Here is a 24,348-nt window from a genome sequence, read left to right on the forward strand (position 1 = left end):
CATGAAAATGGGAGGGAGATGATTGTAGCGCAGTTGATTAACGCGCGACCGAGCTATGCTCGGATTCATAGGTTCGATCCTAGGTCTCCCCTCCCCTCTGCAGTGGAAGAAGAATCTCGCAATAAAAGCCTTTAAAAAACATACGGCCTATCTACTAACGAAGCATTCTACTCCCAGAAAAAATTGCCTCTAAGAAAAAGGCACTCTGTAAAGAAGTAGAATAATTGAATCAAGTTCCCCTTATGACTGCGAAGATGACAAAAATGCTTCTTCAAGGAGCAGAGCGATCCTTATATTTTTCGTTTTCTATTCTATTTCATTGAAGATATAACCATACGTACTTCCAAAGGGTTGTGGACCTTAAGGATCATGGCACATTGACGCGAGAAGAGGTAGTTTCTTAGATCCAAAAGCGAAGGGTTCTTGCTCACAATGACGTTTCGTAGAACGTGATTCACCACAGGATTCAAGGACAGTCCTGACCAATTGGAGCACGACTCCGCCAACCTCTGAAGCCACAACGGGCTCTCTGCAATAAAGATACTGGAATTTGATCTCTGTAATCAATCACGACCACCAATGACAAACACGTCCATGCCTTTTTAGGAGCATGGTCTTCTAAACTTGAGCTGCAATGCATTCAGAAATATATAAAAAAAAATTCGACTGGAATTCGTCACTCTTTATGTATGTAAATCTTATGAATTCCGTGAGTAATTAGGTGTGGTAGGTCCCCCAAATTTCAAAGGCAGGGAGCAAAGTTTAAACGTTAAGTTAAACGTTTAATTTATCAAAATAATGCATAAAAAAGAAGGTTACAATGTAAACAAAGATGTAAAAAACCGCAATCAGCGAATGCAAATAGGGATGCAATTGAATTTCGTAGATGTTTTATACTTTTAAAGCACATTCTAATTTTTGATGTGATCACTGCATGGGCATGAAAATTCAAGCCTCTCCCGGAGATCACCAGTTTTTATACCTAAGGAAATCTACTTGCTTTTTAGAAATCGACTTGAGCCAATGACATTCTTTGAAAATGATCAGTGGTTGCTGTTTCTGAGGTTTTGTTCGTTTTAAAATGCTCTTTCAGACCCTGAGTTGTCAAGTGCAGACATGCGTCAGGGGTGCCAATTCCTAATCAAATTAGTGAAAATACAATTATTGGGCACAAACAAAATCAGTCAAAAGAAGCCGAAAATGCATAAAAATGTGAAACGGGCGCAACGTTTAAGAGATGCAAATAAGGGTCCAAGATGTAAATAATGTTATTCGCATAAGTTTAAGAACATTAGTAATAGGTCACAAATGACAACTGAAACTCAATCTTTACAGTTCCAAAACTTAGTTCAAGCAAATTTTGGCAAAAAAATTAAGGATTTTCCCCAAAACTTAGCGCACATGGAACCTAAACATTCCAGTTTCAATATGCAGTGTTTCCAGTCCACCGAATGCAACAAAAATGCCAACATTGAGGTCTTTATAGTATGATAGAGCAATATTGTTTGTTGGTACACACCAGAATGCAACTGGGCTTGTTGTTAGAACGCCTTGTTTTCAAATGAGCTTGGGTTGGTTAAAGAGGCTCCGTTGGCATGTTTTCTATAGTCAAGCCAAAATCATTTTGGTTCACTTAGCAGCCTTGGGATCCTAACAATGGGTTTCAACATTTTTGGAATTGCTTTCAACTTGGCCTTCAAAACAATTTCTCAAGAAACGACGGACCAGCAAAAAGACCCATATTTTGATGCCTTAAAAGCTAATGAAACGTTTCTATCTTGGTCTTATGGACCGGAAATCTCAAAAAGGACCCATTCACATCTCAGAAACGTGCATTTTGTCTCTTTCCACACTATGTTACTTCTTTAAATTCAAATTCAGAGTCCCGAGCCTTTAGTTCTTAAAGCAAAAGCGAGAATCTTCCATAGAAAAAAGAGCCTGATTATGTACGTAATCGTAGTTTTACAGACTTATTCTCGATCTAAAATTTTCTCAATCGCTTTAAAAGAATGGGCTCTGAAAACTATTCACAGTGCGGAACTACATAGCTTTTCCTTAACCATAAAACCGCTACTTAATTCATAGATCCTTTGGAGAACTCGAATGAGATGATCAAAATTGGGTAACCGGGGACAATTAGCAATTGAATTGTCATCAGTATTTGTTCGTTGGAATTTGCTTGAAGAAGAACGACCTCTTCAATCAGGTGCGACTCAGGGATGGGGGATTCTTTACGTGCCAGGAGGGGGCAAAAAAGTAGGCCCAATTGTTTCATTAAGGACTTCTCGAAACTTTTGTGAAATACACATGTTTAAAAGTAGCTCAAATAAGTGTGTTAAATCACTTACAGTACATTGAAACGCATCATTGTAAAAAAACGTACGATTAGTATTAAACATACTCTTAGTTATGTATTGGCCTAAAATTTCAAAAACTTCTATTTAGCAGATGCTTAGTTATTACAACTTGAAAGTTGCGCTTTACACCTTAAAAAATCGGAAAATGCCCTAATTATGTTTCCAGTTCTTCCCAAGGAATATGATTGTCTTTTTCAATGACACGGCAAGAAATATTATTTCTCCATTTTCTTGAAGATTTCTTTACGAGCTAAAAGTACTTGAAAATGTCACTTAAAACTTACAAAAGATGTAAAAATGTCACTTACAACTTACAAAAGATGCAATAATGTCACTTAAAACTTACAAAAGATGCAATAATGTCACTTAAAACTTACAAAAGATGTAACATTGCCTTTCATTTTACTTAGGTTCCAAAAGCTGCACTATCCCATCATGTTCCTAAAATATTTGAAAAATACAAGTGACAGTTTAATTTTCAAATTTGTCACTTTTTGCAATGATTAATTTCTATGTACTAGCGATGTTTTTTAAGGAACGTTAATAGAATTTTGTCAAAATTCATGATTTAGCTTGATTAAAGATGCGATTGACAAGTATGGCAACACAATTGTGAAATATTGAGTCAATATTAAGTTTCAAGTTATATTACAAAACATATCCGGGTTTTTCTACCTACTAAACAGTAAAATATTTCCTTGTATATTTTAGGCCCAGAAAAAGCATATTATATTTCTTGGCAATTGCTTAAAGATCTTTGAAGCGAGATATCTCATCGTTTGCTCGATGGATTTGAATAAAATTTTAGTTGGAAACGCAACTAAGGTAACTCCCAACATCTATTGATTACGTTTTTAAAAATATTATATCTTTGTAGGCTTTAAATGGATTAATACTCTAACCTGAGCTAAAATTCAAGATGGTTTTTGAGAAAGTTATTCCTTTTGTTTCAATAACAACGAAACTCGTTATTAGTAGTCTTGGCATTTGCACAAAAACTTTATCAGTATTGTGGGTACCGCCGTGTTACGTTAGGCCTCGGGTACAATAAATTAAAGGTAAAATTCAAAAAGAACCGTTCGGTTTGTAGAAAACTTTTCGTCCAGTTTCTTTAGTTTGCGTTTTTATGCAGTGTATTTTAAAGCCTCAAAAAATATTTGCCATATTAATACTTTTTAAAGATGGTTTGAAGAGGTCCAAATCGTTGGGCAAATTTGATGGCTTGATAGTGGTTTGACTAGGAAAGTGATCAAAACGTATGGCGTTCCTTGGTGACTTAAATTTCAAAACCATCTCACCATGGAGCAAAAGGAAGGTTGCGCGACTTAGATATATGTAAATGTGCACGAAGCGGATTTAATGACTGAAACCTACTGATGGGAAAAGGGCAAGTGGCAAGTCATCACAGACACCCAAGTTCTACTCGACTCGTTTACGGTAAACCTTATTCTCCACCGATTAGTTGGCGGTGCCACTTTTTTAAACTTAACCTAACCTAATCAAACCTAACCTAACCTAACACGATATTGATAACCCTTGAAGTCTCTATCGAAGCGTTTTAACATTTGGCTACAAACTTAAAAATGAGCACCGCCAACTAATCGGTGGAGAATAGCGTTTATCCTCGTTTACAAGCAAAGCTTGGCCAAGTATTAGAACTTGGGCAAGCTTAACTTAAGCAGAGATTCGCTCCTAAACTAGGGGGCCCATATAATCTGCTCTTGAACACCGCAAAACGAGGATTTTTTGTTCGTAGTTAAAGTCAGATTGCCAGAAACAAACCAAGCATTGAACCAAAGCCATGTTGCAATGTCATTGTTGGTGCACATTACTTCTAGTCCTACATAGATTGATTCAATTTGGCCTAGTATAAAATTCCTTGCGTAAGTTTGGCCACACCATTTTCCCCTCAACTGTCTGTGTACAAACCCAAGTTGGGGCAAGTTCTTACTTGATGTGAAGCAAGCACCGACAGGGCAAGTAGTCCGGTGCTGAACTTGCCCTGTCGGTGCTTGCTTCACATCAATATGGGTTGGATAAGTTTTTCAAGTGTCCTTTGCTACAAAGCACATTCATATAGCATTGGCTGAAATGGAAAATGTTCCTCAAATATTGATATTTATACTGTTTGATGGTTGATTGAATTGATAACAGTATCCAAGGACTAGCCACAACAATTACAGTTTTTTTTTCAGAGTCATCAAAATGGTTATTGAATACGATATAACTTTTTTAAATGCAATTGTCGTCATTTTGACTTTAAAAAGTTTAGGTCCAATGGCATCCCTGACTCAAATCGATTGCGGTGGCAAAATTCAAACTCGATATCAAGCCAATGACGTTTAGTGGTTGTATCTCACATTCGATGCAAAATACCCTTCCCAACGTGTCAAAACTACATACTGGTAGGCTTAAAAATTGATGGAAGTGATCGTAAATACTACAAAAAGATGATGTAGAATGATACAAAGAATTCTATTTTCTGCCATTTTTGGCCATTTTCTGCCATTTTTTGCCACTTATTTTGGACCAATTTCTACCATTTTCTGCCACCAATTTCTGTCACATGGTAGAAAATGGCTTTTAGTAATTTCTCATCCCTGGTGGGGAGGCGATTCATGGCTTTAATCAGTGCCAAAATGTGGAAAATCCCTCTTGCTCGGGTGCCCCAGAACAACCCCTGATCGGATTGCAACTCTGCAAAATCCTCGAATGATCCTTGTTAAATCTTAATGCGGTCACCATTGGCATGAACACCATATCAAAAACGATCAGAGCACTTGTGCTCCGAGAACGAAGGTTAATAATAAGGCGTTTGATTGAACATCGTGGCCATCATTTGGGAACAAAGTGTGTTTTGTCAAATTTTCAAAACTCTACGTAATGGAAATTCGAATCACATTTAGATATCACTTCTCCTAAGTTAATTGTTAAACTGTACATAGAGAGGGGGTCCTCAAATATGGCCAAATAGCTGAATATGCAAAATGTTCAAGAGTTCAAGCCTTAATTAGAAACCCTTGTCAACTAAAGATCATAAATTTAAATTTGGTATTTGAAAGAAAGAACAAAAAATTGCGATCAACGGGACAAATAACTGCAATTACGAACTTGGTAAGTAACATTCTTCAAATTATGAGCATCACACTTCTACTTGTAAAACCATTACTACCGAGTTTGATCCCTGTTTCATCCTATTTTTCTGGTCAGGTCTAGGACGAATTTCTGACCCAAAAACAACAAACCAAACAGCGAGTGCTCAAGCGCTGCAATATTAGTTTGCAATCTGCCGCAGAAATTGTCATTCCCCCATGACTTTTAAGGTTTATTTATCGAGGAGATTGAAGATATCCGACACTGCACAGAAAAAAACAATGCTCAAGGGATCGCAAAAGGGAACCACACCATTTCAGTACAGCAATTGATAACTATTGCAGAATTGCTTTTCTTCTAATATAGGTAGCACAGTACTGTAGCACAATACGCATTGTGGTGACCATATTTAGCATATTTGTTTCTTCATCTCTCGCCTCATTGCATTTCAACAATGGTGAACATCAAAAACCTTGTCATATTTCATTATGTCATCATCTTTCATCAATCACACACGAATGAAAATGGGAAACATCTCACTTTTCGAAGGCAGGAATAGCTTTACCATTTTCCTGTTACCAAGATGTCTCTCTATTGCACGTGCGATCCGGTGAGACTTCTGTGGGTATTTTTGTGCGCAAAATGGTCTCGTGGAATGATCATTCAAGCACGAAACAACAAGGGCAAAAAGACGCACAAAACCGAGACACTCGGGCAATCCCATTAAAGTAAAAGGTGGGGATCCAATTTGCCGTAATCCTGTCTTACCAGTCACGTTGGAATTGAGAATGAATTGGGTAAAGAGGGCATCCAATTCGTCATATTGGACCAAGGCCTCGTCGTAAACGCCCAACATTTCATACGTGAAAGCCAGCTCTTCTTGGAGAAGGAAGTAGTCGCAAAAGTTCCAATTGGGGTCATTTCGACGTTCACGTTCGGATCGCATATTCTCCTCAAACCTGAGACAAAAAAAGAAACTGGCCTATAGGGGGTGTGTGGCTAAAGTAATGGATCATCTCCAGTTTTCAGATGTCTTAAGTTGTTTAAACGTACATTGCTGTAACAAGTCACATGGTTCATGTTGGGGTACAGGTTAGTACGTAATGACGACCTCTAGCCTAACATAATATGCCTTGACATTGATAGCTTTCGGCTCTCTTAAGATTGGTAAAAAACATGTTTATTCTAAGGAATTTAACATGCAGGATACTGCTCCTGCTCGTCCCTTAGTAGAGACACATGGACGTTTCAAATGAGTCAAACGAGCTTCTAGCACATACATAATATGTAGATGTGGAGCCTGGCCAAGAATCAGAATTTTTCACCACTTTAAACTTAATTAGCATTCATAAATCCAAGGGTCCAAACGTTTCTCATTATCACAAATTTCGAGGCTCTTGAAAAGCAATTCCATCCGTGTGTGCAATAAAATCCGATTCCCTCAATGTTTAAAGAATTTTGAAGATGTTACGGACAGAAATTTGAAAAGATTCAACGATGGTGTTAAAAGTTATGAATGAAAATCCAATTTTTGTCATTGTAATTTGGGTGGTCCATTAACTTTGAATCACCTCATACTTCTCAGGATCCAAAAATATGTTTCTCTCAGGAGCATAAAACAAAAAAAATAGTTTGCACTATTTTTCATTGGGCAAAGGGAGGACAGCCGCGGATTCGTCAATATAAGATATGATTAATCAGTTATGGTTCAGTGCCAATACTCATGTTTGAAGTAATACAGATTATTTCGGCATGATGAGGTAATGGTTTGAAAAAAAAAAAGGTACGACTACAACACTCTGAGAAAGCTGGGGGAAGGCGTGAAGGTAAGTGTTATATTCTAGTCATCCGTCATCATTTACATTTATTCCTTACTCATGCTCCCACCACTTCATCGCCATAGCTCAGATTTCTCTGTATATAAACTCCTCCACAAATAAGCAATAAACATCTAGTCAACAGCAACCATCCGGCAATCATACAGTAAGTTTCTCACATCTCGACAACGCAAAATGGACAAAGCTGACTAGTATATGCATTATACCTACAAAGGTTTGTTGATAAAACAAGAAAAATGTCAAGAAGGTAAAGGCAATAAAATATTGTGATATCACTTTCTAGTCACCTGAGTATGACTAGAATTTGTTCAATGCACATTATAAAAGGTAAGAGGTGTGTTACTTTTGACCACAAACAACCATGGCTAGCTCTTCATATAAGACCCCTCGTCGAAGTAAAGCTTCGATCGTGGAGATGAATGACACCTCCCTATCAATAAGTGGCCCCTCAAGAACCTTTGAGTTGTCTTTGGTGGACAAGAGCTCCAAAATAAGCACCATAAAATAAGGCATTTTACAGGCTTTCATGGGTTCGTGAAAGAGCTTTAATATTTAGGCTGTTTTATCTACGAAATATATCAAATGGACAGATGGTATTAGGGAATCATCGATTTTAAACATGATTCGAGAATGGTCGTACTCCAATTGGTATTCAAAACGTTACAGAGTTACAGATTGGAGGTAAGTATACAATCTATTGACAAAGTCAGTAAAACTTAGCACAAGCCCCGCGACAATAAACCCTTGGAATTTCATCCCAATCAACCCCACCAGGAGAAACGCCTTCTACAACACTCGTGAGAAACTTACCTTCACGCCTTCCCCCAGCTTTCTCAATCTCGACAACGCAAAAATGGACAAAGCTGACTAGTAATCAGTCGCCATCTATTATTCCTCCCTCCTAATAAAATGGGAAAATCCACGATGTGAAAGGTGCATGCGACCAGAATATTGCTCGGGAATTTCGAGCCGGTTTAGCAAAGTCAACCCCACTCATCCGACTCCTGTGGTTCGGGAGGAATATGGTTGTTATTAAAAGGCTTCGTTAGATAGGATATCAACCTCTTTGGTGATTACCCTCATCTCCACTTGATTGTAAAGATTTGGGCCAGCGTTGCTCCCTAGCCCAACCACAAGTTTTCCCTAATAATAATTTGATTCACATTCTAATGTAAGGCAACGTGACTAAAAATAATCTTGACAAGCAAAAAGTAGACTATATGGGCTACAAAATCGTCCCATTCAAATTAATACTTCATACGCCAGGGAGATTCATTTGATGAAAAATGGTTTATTTGGTTTATTTGATAGTATTGGCAAAGTCACCAACAATAGGAAGAAGCTCTCATATAGAATACCGTTGGATATCTCGTTCAATGATTTACGAATGCTACCTGCTGCCCAGACTGTCTAACTTCACCACCTCAACCATCCTGCGCCGGCCAACTTTACACAAATCGCCACATAGACTCGAGGAAATCTCCCACAAACCTTCCTCCAGCTCTCACAACCTCAACAAACTGCAACAACAAGCCATGGACAACACTGACCGACACTCAGCCGCCTTCTACCAGCCCTCCTTGCCGATCATATGGGAAAACCCACACGAAGGGTGCAAGCGACCGGATCGATGCTCCAGAAAGGCGAGTCGGTCATGCCAAATCAACCCTCCTTGTCCAACTCCTGCCCCAAGGGTAGCATCCATGATGGAGAGGCTAATTTCCTCGATAACGAAGCCCTTCGGCAACCATGGAAGAAGGTCAAAAAACCGGCATCGAGTGCAAAGTAATTATAATGAACATCTCTTGTTTATTGAATACTAAGAACTTGAGTTGAAACCTTCTACGTCTCATGTCTCTGTTTCATTGATGATTACATCATCTTGAATAAGCTCAGATGAGCATGCCTCAAGAGTAGAAATTGGGAAACCCAGGCATGGGTTTGAATTCTTCCAGGCATTCAGAATTTTTTCACAATATAATTGACTTGTTGGATATAACTTTAGGTAAACTTTTTCCTCTTAGCCCTACCTCCACGTCGCCAAAAATGCAAAAATGAAATCCATTAAGTAGAACATCCTACGAAACTCGGATCGCTAGATAAAGCTTCATGTACATGTGATTGCCACATTTGTGCATGGAAGGGAGAAAAATACTGCTCATTTCTTCACTTCACACTTTCTCTGACCTCAAAACAAGGGCTCGTGGTTTAAATGGTAAATAGAATGTTGAAGACCAATATTTCCATTTCTAGGATTGCACAAAGGGAGGAGACGTGGTGTACGTAGTGGTTAGCGCAGTTTACTAACATGAGGGGGAAACTTTTAGATGCAAACCACGCCCACAGACGGGAAGCCAATCTGATAAGGACTAAGACACTATCTATTGGAATTCTATACGGATAATTTGATGGCTAGCTTCGATCCTAGCACCCCAAAAATACAAAAATAACCAGTCTACCACAGTTCAATGTTCTTGCTATTTTGAGCATAATAATTAAAACAATGTACGTAATTCAAGTATCATAAGAATAAAACATTTTAAAGTATGAAGTGCTAGGATGAAGAGGCTTGAGAGACTTCAAATAGGCGTCCAATATCTCTAGCTAGCGTTTGTGGTCAGCTCATGGAGCGATTGGCGAAAACCCAACTTTGGTCTTCCATCGATTGACAATAATCAGCACAGAGCGGCTTCTGCTGTGGTAAATCATGTACGACGAACCTTTTGGAATTCATCGAATTTGTCTCTCGGGCTGCAATTGATGGGAAGGATGTGTTTGCCATATACCTTGATCTCTCGAAAGCTTTTGACAAGGTCAATCATGAAGTACTGTTAAGTAAACTTTTTAACGTGAGAATTTGACGATGACGTGGAGATGGATTAGGCATTGGTTCATGGTAACTCGTTGGGTTCGATCCAATAAAGACATATCTTCGAATTGGCATGGTGTGACCTCAGCTCTTCTCTGTGTACATTAAAGACCTTGTCAAAAGGCCGATTTTTGCTGACGATTCCAAGATATTTTCCACCGTTACTTCAGTGAGAGAGAACCGAGGTGCAGTGCGTGCTCGCCCAAGGCCACCGATGGTCACTCACAATCCATATGGTTTTTAATACTTCCAAGAGTACGATGCTGCGCTTTGGCAAAGGAAAAAAATGAAAATACCCATCTATGTTCTTCGTGGTATGCCAATACCGTACCAGTTGTGGACCATGTTAAAGACCTTGTTGTCCACTACGATGGAAAATTAACCTTCTCAACCCCCTTGCGCTAAAGTGGCATATCATAGGCGGTTGAGGTTTTCAAATGCTTCATGTCAACGCAAAGTTTCTGCGTTCTCCGGCCACACGTACGTTCGACCAATTCTCTAGTATGCTTCGTCCGTTTCGTCCCCCGAGTTGCAGTACACGATAAATTTTCTGAAGTCCGTTTAGAGAAGGATGTGAGGCTAAGGACAGAGTCAGTGGGGATTGGGGATTCCGAACGATTACGTCTACGGAATCTTCCAATTCTAATGCGAAGAAGGATCATTGCTGATTTGGTCAATTTCTCCAAAATTTTCAAAGGGGAAATGACCATCAGAAATATCTATTCCATCGATGAAATCATTGTCTTGGTCAGCGATGTGTATGTACAACAGGATTACCAAGAGTGTTTTGGATCGAGAGGTCAGGAATCCCTTCGCCGGCTTTAAACCATTTTCTTCAGGACAATGGACCCATGGAATGCCCTCCCCCTATAGACTTGTCTTTCTAATTCGTCTGCTACTTTTAAAAAATGGTTACTGTTCTATACACTTTGGCCCTTCAAGTTACTATTCAAAAAAGCAATAAAACTTCATTCGGCTCTTACAGGCCACGAGAACTAGAAACAACATTACTAGCCAACTCCCAAATAGCCTTATTTTTCATACCACCCCAGCCTTTATTTTGGCCACTTAAACTAAGACATTAAAAAAGAGTTCATTTTTGTGATTAATAAACCTAGAAAAAATGCACTTTCTTTTTAGAGGTTTATTGATTACTTCCATGTGGATCCACCCATTTGTTAAAATTTGCTCCAACGTTGCTCCTTGGCCCGACCACGAGTTTCTCTAATATTAAATTGATTCATATTCAAATGTGAGGCAACGTGTAAAAAATCCATTTTGACACACCAGAAGAAGGTCATGAGGGCTACAAAATTGTCACATTCAAATTGGTATTCAACACGCCAAGGAGACTCAATTTATTTTTAAAAAAAATAATTTGTTTCATAGCATTGGCAGTCACCAAGAATAGGAAGAAGCTCCCATTTAGATCACCGTTGATCAGGATATCTTGGCTACGACCAACGCTCCCTCAAGCCCTCACAGTCCAACCTCGCCCGCCCAACCAACCTACGCCGGACTGATCCACAGGAATCCATTATGGTGTACCGACCACTGCAGCACTTCAAACCGTCCTTGGAACCGATCCGGGAGATCTCCTACGAGGGACGCGAGAGACCCATCCTCTCAGCCAGAAGAAAACTCACGCCCAACCCTCAACCCCAAAAAAGTTCACAGACGACTGACCAAGAAACGGAGATGGACAAACTGGCCGCCCTCTTCTCAAACGCAAATATCTATAGCCAAGACCATTGGAAGGATCCCGGTCATGCCAAGCGTACCAAAGCCACCAACCAATACAGATACTGTTATGACAAACATGATGACGAATTGGAATATACTTTTTGACGGTTGGAACAGACGGCATTTTATTATTCAATTGATCAAGTTAAGAGATATGAGATCTTGCTCGGTATTTATGATGAAATTATTCTTTAAGTCTATTGTTGCGATGAGTATACACATTGACAAATGACGGCAATCGGGCATATCACATGGTAAATGCAATGACAGCTGCATTAAATTTTCATTAAATTTTCGAGAACCGTAACAAAATATGTTTTGCATCTGTTAGACAGTAAATATCAATTGCTAGGGCGTTTTGCTATCCTTCCTTCAGTAGCCACATCTAACAAGCACATTGTGAGAGTTTAAAAAAAGCTACATCCAGATGTATAGGTCAGGAATTAACATCATTAAAATATTTTAAAAACGACCGGATCGATGCTCCAGAAAGGCGAGTCGGTCATGCCAAATCAACCCTCCTCGTCCAACTCCTGCGCCAAGGGTAGAATCCATGATGGAGAGGCTAATTTCCTCGATAACGAAGCCCTTCGCCAACCATGGGAGAAGGCCAAATAACCGGCATCAAGTGCAAAGTAATTATAATGAATATCTCTTGTTTACAATATAATCGACTCATTGGATATAACTTTAGGCAATCTTTTTCACCACCGACCCTAGCTAGTGTAATGTTTTCAAACACCGGGCAAGATGCAGAGGATGGGGTAGGAATTGATATCCAGCCAATTGAACTTGGACGCCATGCTACAACTGTCTTTGGGATATTGAATTCGCACAAGAGAATGACTTGCGAGTGACAATATTTATCCATTTATTTGCTTAGAAAAGCAAGTCTTTCATTAAAGGAGGATAAGGAGCTGGACGAGGGTCTATAAAATGTGATGATTGTGTAAATTTATGGCAAGAATATTTTGGCACATTAGACGGAACGTGTGATCATAGAGATGGTCCAGAATGTACAAACAAACGCCTCCATGAGGACAGAGAGGATTCACAAGTGTCCACTGATTGCAACGATACAACAAAAAATCCTTGATGGTTCGCCCAGACCCCATCTCTAAACCCGGTTTCCGTCAAGGCGATGAACAAGTCTCTGTCAATATCTAGCTTTTCTAAGCACTCCCTTTGGAATGTGCACTTTTTGAGATTCTTTTGGCACACAAAGGATATCAAAGTTCCAACCATTCCTTCTCTCTTCAAAACATCCTGTTGAGGGACAAAAGCATGAAGTCGAGGGCCTAATTCTACAGGGGAAGATGTCCGATTTGGAGCAGCTAGAGGGGGAAGTGGCCACTTGGGCATACCACCTGGGACAATTACAACTTTGCATTGATTGTAGATGAAGAGTGCCAGGATAGAGCGACAGGGGAGCCACATTAGCGATTAGAGGAGAGAGAATGGCGGTTGCAGCATGCCTCTCATTTGAGTTGACCATTTTCTCATGGTCTCCTTTAGATGAACGGCATCATAGCAAGTCTTGGATCTCATTGACTTTTGACACTCGTGGGGGTGAAAGAAATCACCCTTTTCTTTGTGCCAGCCTTTTCTCTTCAATTTTTCAATCCATGCTTGACTAGTGGTTGTCTGGACAACCGCTTTTCCTCTTTCTATACGTTTCTTTTCGATGCTATTCTGCTTTAGCGGGTCAGATAGCAGAACGCCAAGCGATCCCATGTTTCATTTACTTGGGCATGAATCGATAAACCTAAGTTTTCGTGGCCAAATCTGACGTGACGGCGGGTCTTGTTGACCCACATCACTAACGGTGCCACCAAGAATGGCGTGTTGATGGAAGTAATTTCTTTTCCTTCAAGAACCAGTTCCAAGCAACGGAGTGCTTACCTGCAAGATCTAAAAGTCGATCCATTCTCGTAGCAGTTTTGCTTTTATTGGCCTTAATTGTGCTAATGAATGAATAACGTAAATTGAAATGCTTCAATTTTGAGGAACTAGTAGGTAAAGAGATTTTGTGCAATTCACACTGGATACTGGTGATCGGGGGGATTTGATTTCTCCTTTTTGATATCCTTGGTAAATGAAACGAGTTTCCTTGAGCGGTTGTATAAACCCCCCCTCAAAAAAATTCGATTTCATCAACCCAGTGGTTTGGATCAGGGAGAGAAGAATCCAACTTGCTTTGAAGTCCAAAAGTATATAACTTGAATGTTTCTGGCAATAAATTGTTTCTTTTTTTTCATTTTTTTTTGTTTTCATGTGCCTGTATCCACAGTACAGAGCATACATAATTAAGAAACACAGAATCTTCAACACCGTGAAAACGCTCAAAGGTCGTGGTAGGAAGCCCAAAGTAAGCCCAACCATGGCTAGAAAACTTGTTAGAGATGTCCAGAAGAATCCCAGGATCACCACCAAAGAACTTTTAAATGATCTCAGCACATCTGGACCCTCCACAAGGCAGGCCTTCATGGATGCAAGCCAAAGAAGACCCCACTCCATCAGCATAGGCACCTGAAAACTCGATTAGCCTTTGCCAAAGACAAACCAGAGGCTTTTAGGTCTTCAATACTATGGACTGATGAGACTAAAATTGAACTCTTTGGACACAGGGATGTGGTTTTTGTTTGGAGGAAAAAGGGAGAGGCCTATAACCCAAAGAACACCATCCCCACAGTGAAGCATGGTGGTGGTAACATTATGCTTTGGGGGTGCTTTGCAGCCAATGGGACTGGGAACATGGTCAAGATGAATGGAATCATGAAAAAGGAAGACTACTGCAAGATATTGGATGAAAATGCCAAGCAGTCAGCAGAGAACCTCCACCTAGGCCATGATTGGACTTTCCAACAACACAATGACCCCAAACATACGTCAGGAATTGCCAAGAAATGGTTTCAAGACAATGATGTAAAACTTTTGGAGTGGCCAAGCCAAAGTCCTGACCTGAATCCTATCGAAAACCTTTGGCGAGAACTGAAGCTACAAGTAATGGCAAGAAAACCTTCAAATCTCAAAGAATTGGAGGAAGTAGCAATTGAAGAGTGGTCTCAATTGTCAGCAGAAACTTGCAAGAAACTTGTTACAATTACCGAAACAGTTTGGAGGCTGTGATCAAGAACAAAGGCCATGCCATTAATTATTGAAATCAGGGTATGAATAAATTTGACCCTGCCAAAATGAATTCACACGCTCAAAACTAAAAAAATATTGTTATAAGATGTCTGCTAAACAGTCTGTGATCTCGAACAAGAAGTACAAAACAGTCAGGGCCATTGGTGTCAAATAAACGTCTATTTTACTAATATACTTAACGAATACTTCTATTTTTTGCAAGGGTATGAACTAATTTGACGGCAAGTGTACATGAAATGCGAATTTTGCGGTTGATCTTTCCCAAATGGTGAAAAAGATAAATAGAAGAAAAAAAGTACATAAGAAATAAAATAGTTTCGAGCGTAAAATTGCGGGAAACCCTGAAGCTCCTCTTAAGCCATAAGGCTTGTTTTCAAGACGAGGATTGTATCAGAATCGGAAAATATCACAAAAGTATCACACAGGCTTGTGTATCGAACCGTGCACTGGAGGCCATTGGGTAGGAACAACTTTAAAGAGTCCCCCTCTCGTACTCGTCCGTCAAGCATTGCGCATAGACTAGGATGAGCTTGGACGGCGCGTACAAGAAAAACAATTTTGAACGAAGCAGATGATGGAATAGGTGCGACGTGATGATTTCTGTCAAACCCTTGCTTGATCCGTTGTTTTATTGAGTCTTTATTCGTCAGTTTCTTAAAATCGTTTCCTTGGTCAAATTCGTTCCAGGTCTTTGGGAAGATGCAGTGTGGTAGTTTTTGAAACCAGCTTAGACGGTAAAGTGGCAGTGAAAAGAAAATCTTGCCATTCCTTTTGGTTATCATTGAATATTAGTTTACAGTGGAAGGGATCCTGTATTTTGCGCAAAGAAACATAAACCCGAGCTGTTTTAATCTGACCAGATCATGACACTTCGGAACCTTAAAACGCTTAAAAATATTTCTAGTATGTTCTACCTTTCTTGTTATTACAACCCAAGGAATTGTACTCTTTTGTTTAGTCTTAAGACATTATATAGAGGGATACTTGTCGAAATATTCAATTCCATAAACCAGGCGTAAGCGGATTACTGCTTTGTAAAGACGCTGCCGTATTTGTGTGGGTAATACCTGTTTGGCTACAAAGAATGTATTTGCATACCGAGTTGTGAGACTATGGCGTATCGTTCTATTTAATTGAAATTCTCCACTTTAATTTATCGTCAATGTGAAGTCCAAAAAATTTGAATGCCTTTTCAGAGTGGCTCCACCGAACCTGTTGGATTTTTATTTTGTTCACCGCAATATTGAAATTGAAAGACGTGTTTTTGGGACTAAAAATATCAACTTTGTCTTCTCCAGGTTTATGATAAGCTTATTTATTTGCAACCAGGTTGAAATGCCCTCGAGCCACAGATTGCTCTTATGTTCTAAAATATTTATACCTGTGTCAAAGCTTGGCTATATAGATTTGTATGGCCCTGTCAATGGAAGCATCGTTGTCAGGAACGTCTATTCGACGGAGGACGTGATCCGGATGGTCCGTGAAGTGTCGGGAAAGTCATCAGATGTTTTATATTCGCAAAATCTTCTTCGGTCGAATTCATTCTTTGTGCGGACCGTGGACCAGTGGAACTCGCTTCCCCTGAGTATACGCATTGCTCAAAGTGTCTTGTCCTTCAAAAAGGTGGTTGGCACCAAGAGAACAAAATTGGACTAATTTCACTATTCAAGGCCCTTTCATCTATTCGCGTCTGATTTGTCAGAAACCTGTGCCTAAAGCTTTATGTACCTTGAACTGTACCTGTGCCCATATGCTATGCTAGGGATGATGCCGCTTGGCAACTTGGTGGTTTTTTCCTTTTCTCTTTCTTTCATTCTTCCTAATTATCATGAGCACTTGCCTTCTCCCTCCCTTTCTCCTTTCTTTTTCTCTCTAGCTCTAGTCATTCACAAAGTGTCTGTTTCTAAATCATAAAGTCTGCATTTCAATTTCGCCAAAACTTTGTTATGAGAGCTCTTTGTGATCTTGTCAGAAGTTAAGATTTGATGTACGGATAAACAGCTGGACTTTCCAATTATTTTCAAACCATTTTGGAGCTCTAATAAAGTATGGTAGCCATTCGAATACAATGCTACATTTGGCCTCCTGCTACAGAGCATCATCTGCTCTTTTGAACATATTTCCTGCGAGATGGCAACCTCGTATGCATTTTGAAAGTCAATACTCGTTCTTACACATTGTGCTTTCAAGTAGCAGCAACAATAAACAATGTGACAAATTTTCCCCTCTATAATTGATATCAATTACACAATCATCAATTCTTTTTCTTCATGCAAAATGTCACTGTAAAGGCCTCAACAATAAAAATTGAATTCCGAAGAAAAGTGGACAGTTCTTGACTTGAGGTTTGACCGCCAGGCTCAAGTAGAGTGAAGCCAATAGTATTGCTTGAATCTTCATTGAGTCCGATCTTTCCATTCGCGTTCAAGTCATAATCTCATATATCAGATGCAATGTTCAAATCCAGGAGAGGAGGATTTTATCAAAATATGATTATCCGATTTCTTACCACCCTTTAACATTTGAAAATCATCCAGAATTCATGTAAAACGAAAACGCCATTTTTGCCCTTTTGACAGAATCCTTTCATAACAATTCCATTTTTGTTATTACCCTCATCTCCACTTGATTGTAAAGATTTGGGCCAGCGTTGCTCCCTAGCCCAACCACAAGTTTTCCCTAATAATAATTTGATTCATATTCTAATGTAAGGCAACGTGACTAAAAATAATCTTGACAAGCAAAAAGTAGACTATATGGGCTACAAAATCGTCCCATTCAAATTAATACTTCATACGCCAGGGAGATTCATTTGATGAAAAATGGTTTATTTGGTTTATTTGATAGTATTGGCAAAGTCACCAACAATAGGAAGAAGCTCTCATATAGAATACCGTTGGATATCTCGTTCAATGATAGACGAATGCTACCTGCTGCCCAGACTGTCGAACTTCACCACCTCAACCATCCTGCGCCGGCCAACTTTACACAAATCGCCACATAGACTCGAGGAAATCTCCCACAAACCTTCCTCCAGCTCTCACAACCTCAACAAACTGCAACAACAAGCCATGGGCAACACTGACCGACACTCAGCCGCCTTCTACCAGCCCTCCTTGCCGATCATATGGGAAAACCCACACGAAGGGTGCAAGCGACCGGATCGATGCTCCAGAAAGGCGAGTCGGTCATGCCAAATCAACCCTCCTTGTCCAACTCCTGCCCCAAGGGTAGCATCCATGATGGAGAGGCTAATTTCCTCGATAACGAAGCCCTTCGGCAACCATGGAAGAAGGTCAAAAAACCGGCATCGAGTGCAAAGTAATTATAATGAACATCTCTTGTTTATTGAATACTAAGAACTTGAGTTGAAACCTTCTACGTCTCATGTCTCTGTTTCATTGATGATTACATCATCTTGAATAAGCTCAGATGAGCATGCCTCAAGAGTAGAAATTGGGAAACCCAGGCATGGGTTTGAATTCTTCCAGGCATTCAGAATTTTTTCACAATATAATTGACTTGTTGGATATAACTTTAGGTAAACTTTTTCCTCTTAGCCCTACCTCCACGTCGCCAAAAATGCAAAAATGAAATCCATTAAGTAGAACATCCTACGAAACTCGGATCGCTAGATAAAGCTTCATGTACATGTGATTGCCACATTTGTGCATGGAAGGGAGAAAAATACTGCTCATTTCTTCACTTCACACTTTCTCTGACCTCAAAACAAGGGCTCGTGGTTTAAATGGTAAATAGAATGTTGAAGACCAATATTTCCATTTCTAGGATTGCACAAAGGGAGGAGACGTGGTGTACGTAGTGGTTAGCGCAGTTTACTAACATGAGGGGGAAACTTTTAGATGCAAACCACGCCCACAGACGGGAAGCCAATCTGATAAGGACTAAGACACTATCTATTGGAATTCTATACGGATAATTTGATGGCTAGCTTCGATCCTAGCACCCCAAAAATACAAAAATAACCAGTCTACCACAGTTCAATGTTCTTGCTATTTTGAGCATAATAATTAAAACAATGTACGTAATTCAAGTATCATAAGAATAAAACATTTTAAAGTATGAAGTGCTAGGATGAAGAGGCTTGAGAGACTTCAAATAGGCGTCCAATATCTCTAGCTAGCGTTTGTGGTCAGCTCATGGAGCGATTGGCGAAAACCCAACTTTGGTCTTCCATCGATTGACAATAATCAGCACAGAGCGGCTTCTGCTGTGGTAAATCATGTACGACGAACCTTTTGGAATTCATCGAATTTGTCTCTCGGGCTGCAATTGATGGGAAGGATGTGTTTGCCATATACCTTGATCTCTCGAAAGCTTTTGACAAGGTCAATCATGAAGTACTGTTAAGTAAACTTTTTAACGTGAGAATTTGACGATGACGTGGAGATGGATTAGGCATTGGTTCATGGTAACTCGTTGGGTTCGATCCAATAAAGACATATCTTCGAATTGGCATGGTGTGACCTCAGCTCTTCTCTGTGTACATTAAAGACCTTGTCAAAAGGCCGATTTTTGCTGACGATTCCAAGATATTTTCCACCGTTACTTCAGTGAGAGAGAACCGAGGTGCAGTGCGTGCTCGCCCAAGGCCACCGATGGTCACTCACAATCCATATGGTTTTTAATACTTCCAAGAGTACGATGCTGCGCTTTGGCAAAGGAAAAAAATGAAAATACCCATCTATGTTCTTCGTGGTATGCCAATACCGTACCAGTTGTGGACCATGTTAAAGACCTTGTTGTCCACTACGATGGAAAATTAACCTTCTCAACCCCCTTGCGCTAAAGTGGCATATCATAGGCGGTTGAGGTTTTCAAATGCTTCATGTCAACGCAAAGTTTCTGCGTTCTCCGGCCACACGTACGTTCGACCAATTCTCTAGTATGCTTCGTCCGTTTCGTCCCCCGAGTTGCAGTACACGATAAATTTTCTGAAGTCCGTTTAGAGAAGGATGTGAGGCTAAGGACAGAGTCAGTGGGGATTGGGGATTCCGAACGATTACGTCTACGGAATCTTCCAATTCTAAGGCGATGAAGGATAAGTGCTGATTTGGTCAATTTCTCCAAAATTTTCAAAGGGGAAATGACCATCAGAAATATCTATTCCATCGATGAAATCATTGTCTTGGTCAGCGATGTGTATGTACAACAGGATTACCAAGAGTGTTTTGGATCGAGAGGTCAGGAATCCCTTCGCCGGCTTTAAACCATTTTCTTCAGGACAATGGACCCATGGAATGCCCTCCCCCTATAGACTTGTCTTTCTAATTCGTCTGCTACTTTTAAAAAATGGTTACTGTTCTATACACTTTGGCCCTTCAAGTTACTATTCAAAAAAGCAATAAAACTTCATTCGGCTCTTACAGGCCACGAGAACTAGAAACAACATTACTAGCCAACTCCCAAATAGCCTTATTTTTCATACCACCCCAGCCTTTATTTTGGCCACTTAAACTAAGACATTAAAAAAGAGTTCATTTTTGTGATTAATAAACCTAGAAAAAATGCACTTTCTTTTTAGAGGTTTATTGATTACTTCCATGTGGATCCACCCATTTGTTAAAATTTGCTCCAACGTTGCTCCTTGGCCCGACCACGAGTTTCTCTAATAATAAATTGATTCATATTCAAATGTGAGGCAACGTGTAAAAAATCCATTTTGACACACCAGAAGAAGGTCATGAGGGCTACAAAATCGTCACATTCAAATTGGTATTCAACACGCCAAGGAGACTCAATTTATTTAAAAGAAAAATAATTTGTTTGATAGCATTGGCAGTCACCAAGAATAGGAAGAAGCTCCCATTTAGATGACCGTTGATCAGGATATCTTGGTTACGACCAACGCTCCCTCAAGCCCTCACAGTCCAGCCTCGCCTGCCCAACCAACCTACGCCGGACTGATCCACAGGAATCCATCATGGTGTACCGACCACTGCAGCATTTCAAACCTTCCTTGGAACCGATCCGGGAGATTTCCTACGAGGGATGCGAGAGACCCATCCTCTCAGCCAGAAGAAAACTCACGCCCAACCCTCAATCCCAAAAAAGTTCAAAGACGACTGACCAAGAAACGGAGATGGACAAACTGGCCGCCCTCTTCTCAAACGCAAATATCTATAGCCAAGACCATTGGAAGGATCCCGGTCATGCCAAGCGTACCAAAGCCACAAACCAATACCGATATTGTTATGATAAACATGATGACGAATTTGAATATACTTTTTGAGGGATAGAACAGACTGCATTTTATTATTCAATTGATCAAGTTAAGAGATGAGATCTTGCTTGGTATTTATGATGAAATTATTCTTTAAGTCATATTGTTGCGATGAGTATACACATTGACAAATGACGGCAATCGGGCATATCACATGGTAAAATGCAATGACAGCTGCATTAAATTTTCATTAAACTTTCGAGAACCGTAACAAAATATGTTTGCATCTGTTAGACAGTAAATATCAAGTGCTAGGGCGTTTTGCTATCCTTCCTTCAGTAGTCACATCTAACAAGCACATTGTGCGAGTTTAAAAAAAGCTATATCCAGATGTATAGGTCAGGAATTAACATGACCTACACTCAGCCGCCTTCTACCAGCCCTCCTTGCCGATCATATGGGAAAACCCACACGAAGGGTGCAAGCGACCGGATCGATGCTCCAGAAAGGCGAGTCGGTCATGCCAAATCAACCCTCCTCGTCCAACTCCTGCCCCAAGGGTAGCATCCATGATGGAGAGGCTAATTTCCTCGATAACGAAGCCCTTCGCCAACCATGGGAGAAGGCCAAATAACCGGCATCAAGTACAAAGTAATTACAATGAATATCTCTTGTTTATTGAATACTAAGAACTTGAGTTGAAACCTTCTACGTCTCTTGTCTCTGTTTCATTGATGATTACATCATCTTTAAGCTCAGATGAGCATGCCTCGAGAGTAGAAATTGTGAAAACCAGGCATCAGTTTGAATTCAGCCTCCGGACATTTTTCACAATATAATTGTCTCATTTGAAATGACGTTAGTTAATCTTTTTCACCACCGACCCTAGTGTCTTCAAACACCGGGCAAGATGGAGAGGTTGAGGTAGGAATTGATATCCAGCCAATTGAAATTGGACGCCATGTCACAACTGTCTTTGGGATATTGAATTCGCACAAGATAATGATTTGCGAGTGACAATATTTATCCATTTATTTGCTTATAAAATCAAGTTTTTCATTAAAGGAGGAAAAGGAGCTGGACGGGGTTCTATAAAATGTGATGATTGTGTTAATGCCAAGGATTTTCAATAAACTTCATAATAATGAAACAAATTTCAGAATGTGCCTGAGGAAATAGGACCATTATTGAACAATGAGAAATTTTGTGTAAGAACGTAGGATAATTCCTGGAAACAACTCCAAGTGACCCTCAAGCAAGAGGGAAAGTTGAACATTGATTGATTGGCACGAAATCTATTTGGCAAGCTTGATTTATAACTTCTTCTTAAGTCAAATCAATCCCATCCTGACGAAGCTAACAATTTAGTCACACTGGAGAAATATTTTGTTCTTCATTTCGAGAACTTGAGTACGCAAATGGAGCAAAAAATCCTATCAGACCAAACTCAAAGGCAAATGTGTAGTTCCAAAAACAGAAATGCGTAGTCCTACTTGTATGTTTATGCATTTCAATGGGGATTACATAATTCTACAGGGGATTACATTCCTTGTAGGGGTTGGAAAAGCCCGTGAAAAAACAAACAAATAAAAAAATAAGAAGAAGAAATATTTTTTAAATATTTGCAGCTTTTGCGATTAAATGTAATTTAAATATTTGGTCGTTTTTAGTGCAATGTTTTTACTCGCCCTATTGATCAGGAAACGGAATTGGACCAATTGGCCGCCCTCTTCTCAACCACAAGTATATATAGCCAAGACCATTCGAAGGATCCGGGTCAGACCAAGCGCACCAAAGCCACCAACCAATACTGATATTGTTACGACAAACATGATGAGGAATTTGAATACACTTTTTGAGGGATAGAACTCGCAATTCACTGGAAATGAGTTTGATAAGACAGTCTGCTCGAAAGTTTGCTTTGTATTGGACTTCAATTTTCCGGCTAGTGTTGTCGAGTGGGAGGTTTGTCCTGATGGGTAAATTCCCATTTCGAAATCGACATCTCAGTCATTTGAAAAACTGGAAGAATTTGCGATCTTGCGCAATATCTCCCAGTATGTTTGTGAATCTACCTGTTTTTCTTCACCCATTTTGGTCACACTTCCAAAACTCGTTCTCTGAACAAGCGTGAGTTCATCATTTTATGTGTGTGCATGTGCCTCAATTCGCTCGACCATGTTTTAACCATTTTGCAAGTTACTATACATGCCTTTTATAATCAAATTATGTTCCCATTCTCTTGAATAGGAAACCGTTATTAAGTTCCATTCGTGTCAAGAATCATTTCGCGATGGAAAACGCTTAAAAAACTAGCAATTTAGTCGGGGTTTTTACAATGTTGGTGTAGCCAACAGAGCGAATAGCGTTCTGGATTTGGTCTTTTCCACTGACCTTGATCTGATCCAGAATGTCAATGTGACACCTAGTAATCTGTCCGATCATCATGAGATTCTTGAGATGGGGTCGACCAATACTCAAAAGTCGGCGTGCTCTAGAGCAAAACCGGCCGAAAAGGTCGGTCTGACTAAGTTCAAGTTCAAAGATGAAAATTGGACGTTGATTATACGAGGGGTATGTCACCTTAACAGGTACTCAGTTCATATATTAAATGATAATTAAGATTTTGAAAAATGATTATTAGGCATTGAAAGATGGTTTTGAATGGCAACACTTTATTTTTGCATAAACAAACAAAAATTCCGCTGATTTCCTGTAAATTTGAAATTTCTTTTGAGAATTCAGCCTACCCCTTACAAAACTACCCCGAAACAAAATGGAAGATCAACATGCAACAATAAATATTTTGCAAAATCGGGCAAAACTTCGACGGAATGCTTCAAATTTTTACAACAGGCCTAAGGAGAAGCTGCACTTTCACTTAATTGGTTTTTTTTTTAATGGTATCGTGAATTTCATCAGTTTGGGTCTCAAAATGAGCTAGAATTGGCCGTACAGGGGGTGTTAAGACAGCTCTCAGAGAATGGCCTCTTATTCGCATTTGAGTTGGGTTTAAAAAATGTATTAAGTGTGTTTAAATTGAAGGTGACTATGTCAAAAAATTCATGATAATAAAGTTTGCTCTATCTTGTCCATATCAAGAGCTATTCCTGG

At 39.7% G+C, this 24,348-nt stretch overlaps 1 protein-coding gene across 1 annotated transcript in view; it reads right to left on the reverse strand.

The window, feature by feature from the left end:
• The window catches only part of LOC131880188 (trafficking protein particle complex subunit 10-like), a gene marked incomplete in the record, with an annotated part of 83,558 nt that overhangs the window by 45,699 nt on the left and 13,511 nt on the right, over positions 1-24,348 (reverse strand). Inside the window, 2 exon segments of the mRNA XM_059226731.1 lie at positions 342-529; positions 6,219-6,409. Of these exon segments, the coding sequence (XP_059082714.1) occupies positions 342-529; positions 6,219-6,409 (379 nt within the window).

Source organism: Tigriopus californicus, chromosome 5, assembly GCF_007210705.1.
Source record: "Tigriopus californicus strain San Diego chromosome 5, Tcal_SD_v2.1, whole genome shotgun sequence".
In the NCBI taxonomy this organism is placed as follows: Eukaryota; Metazoa; Arthropoda; class Copepoda; order Harpacticoida; family Harpacticidae; genus Tigriopus; species Tigriopus californicus.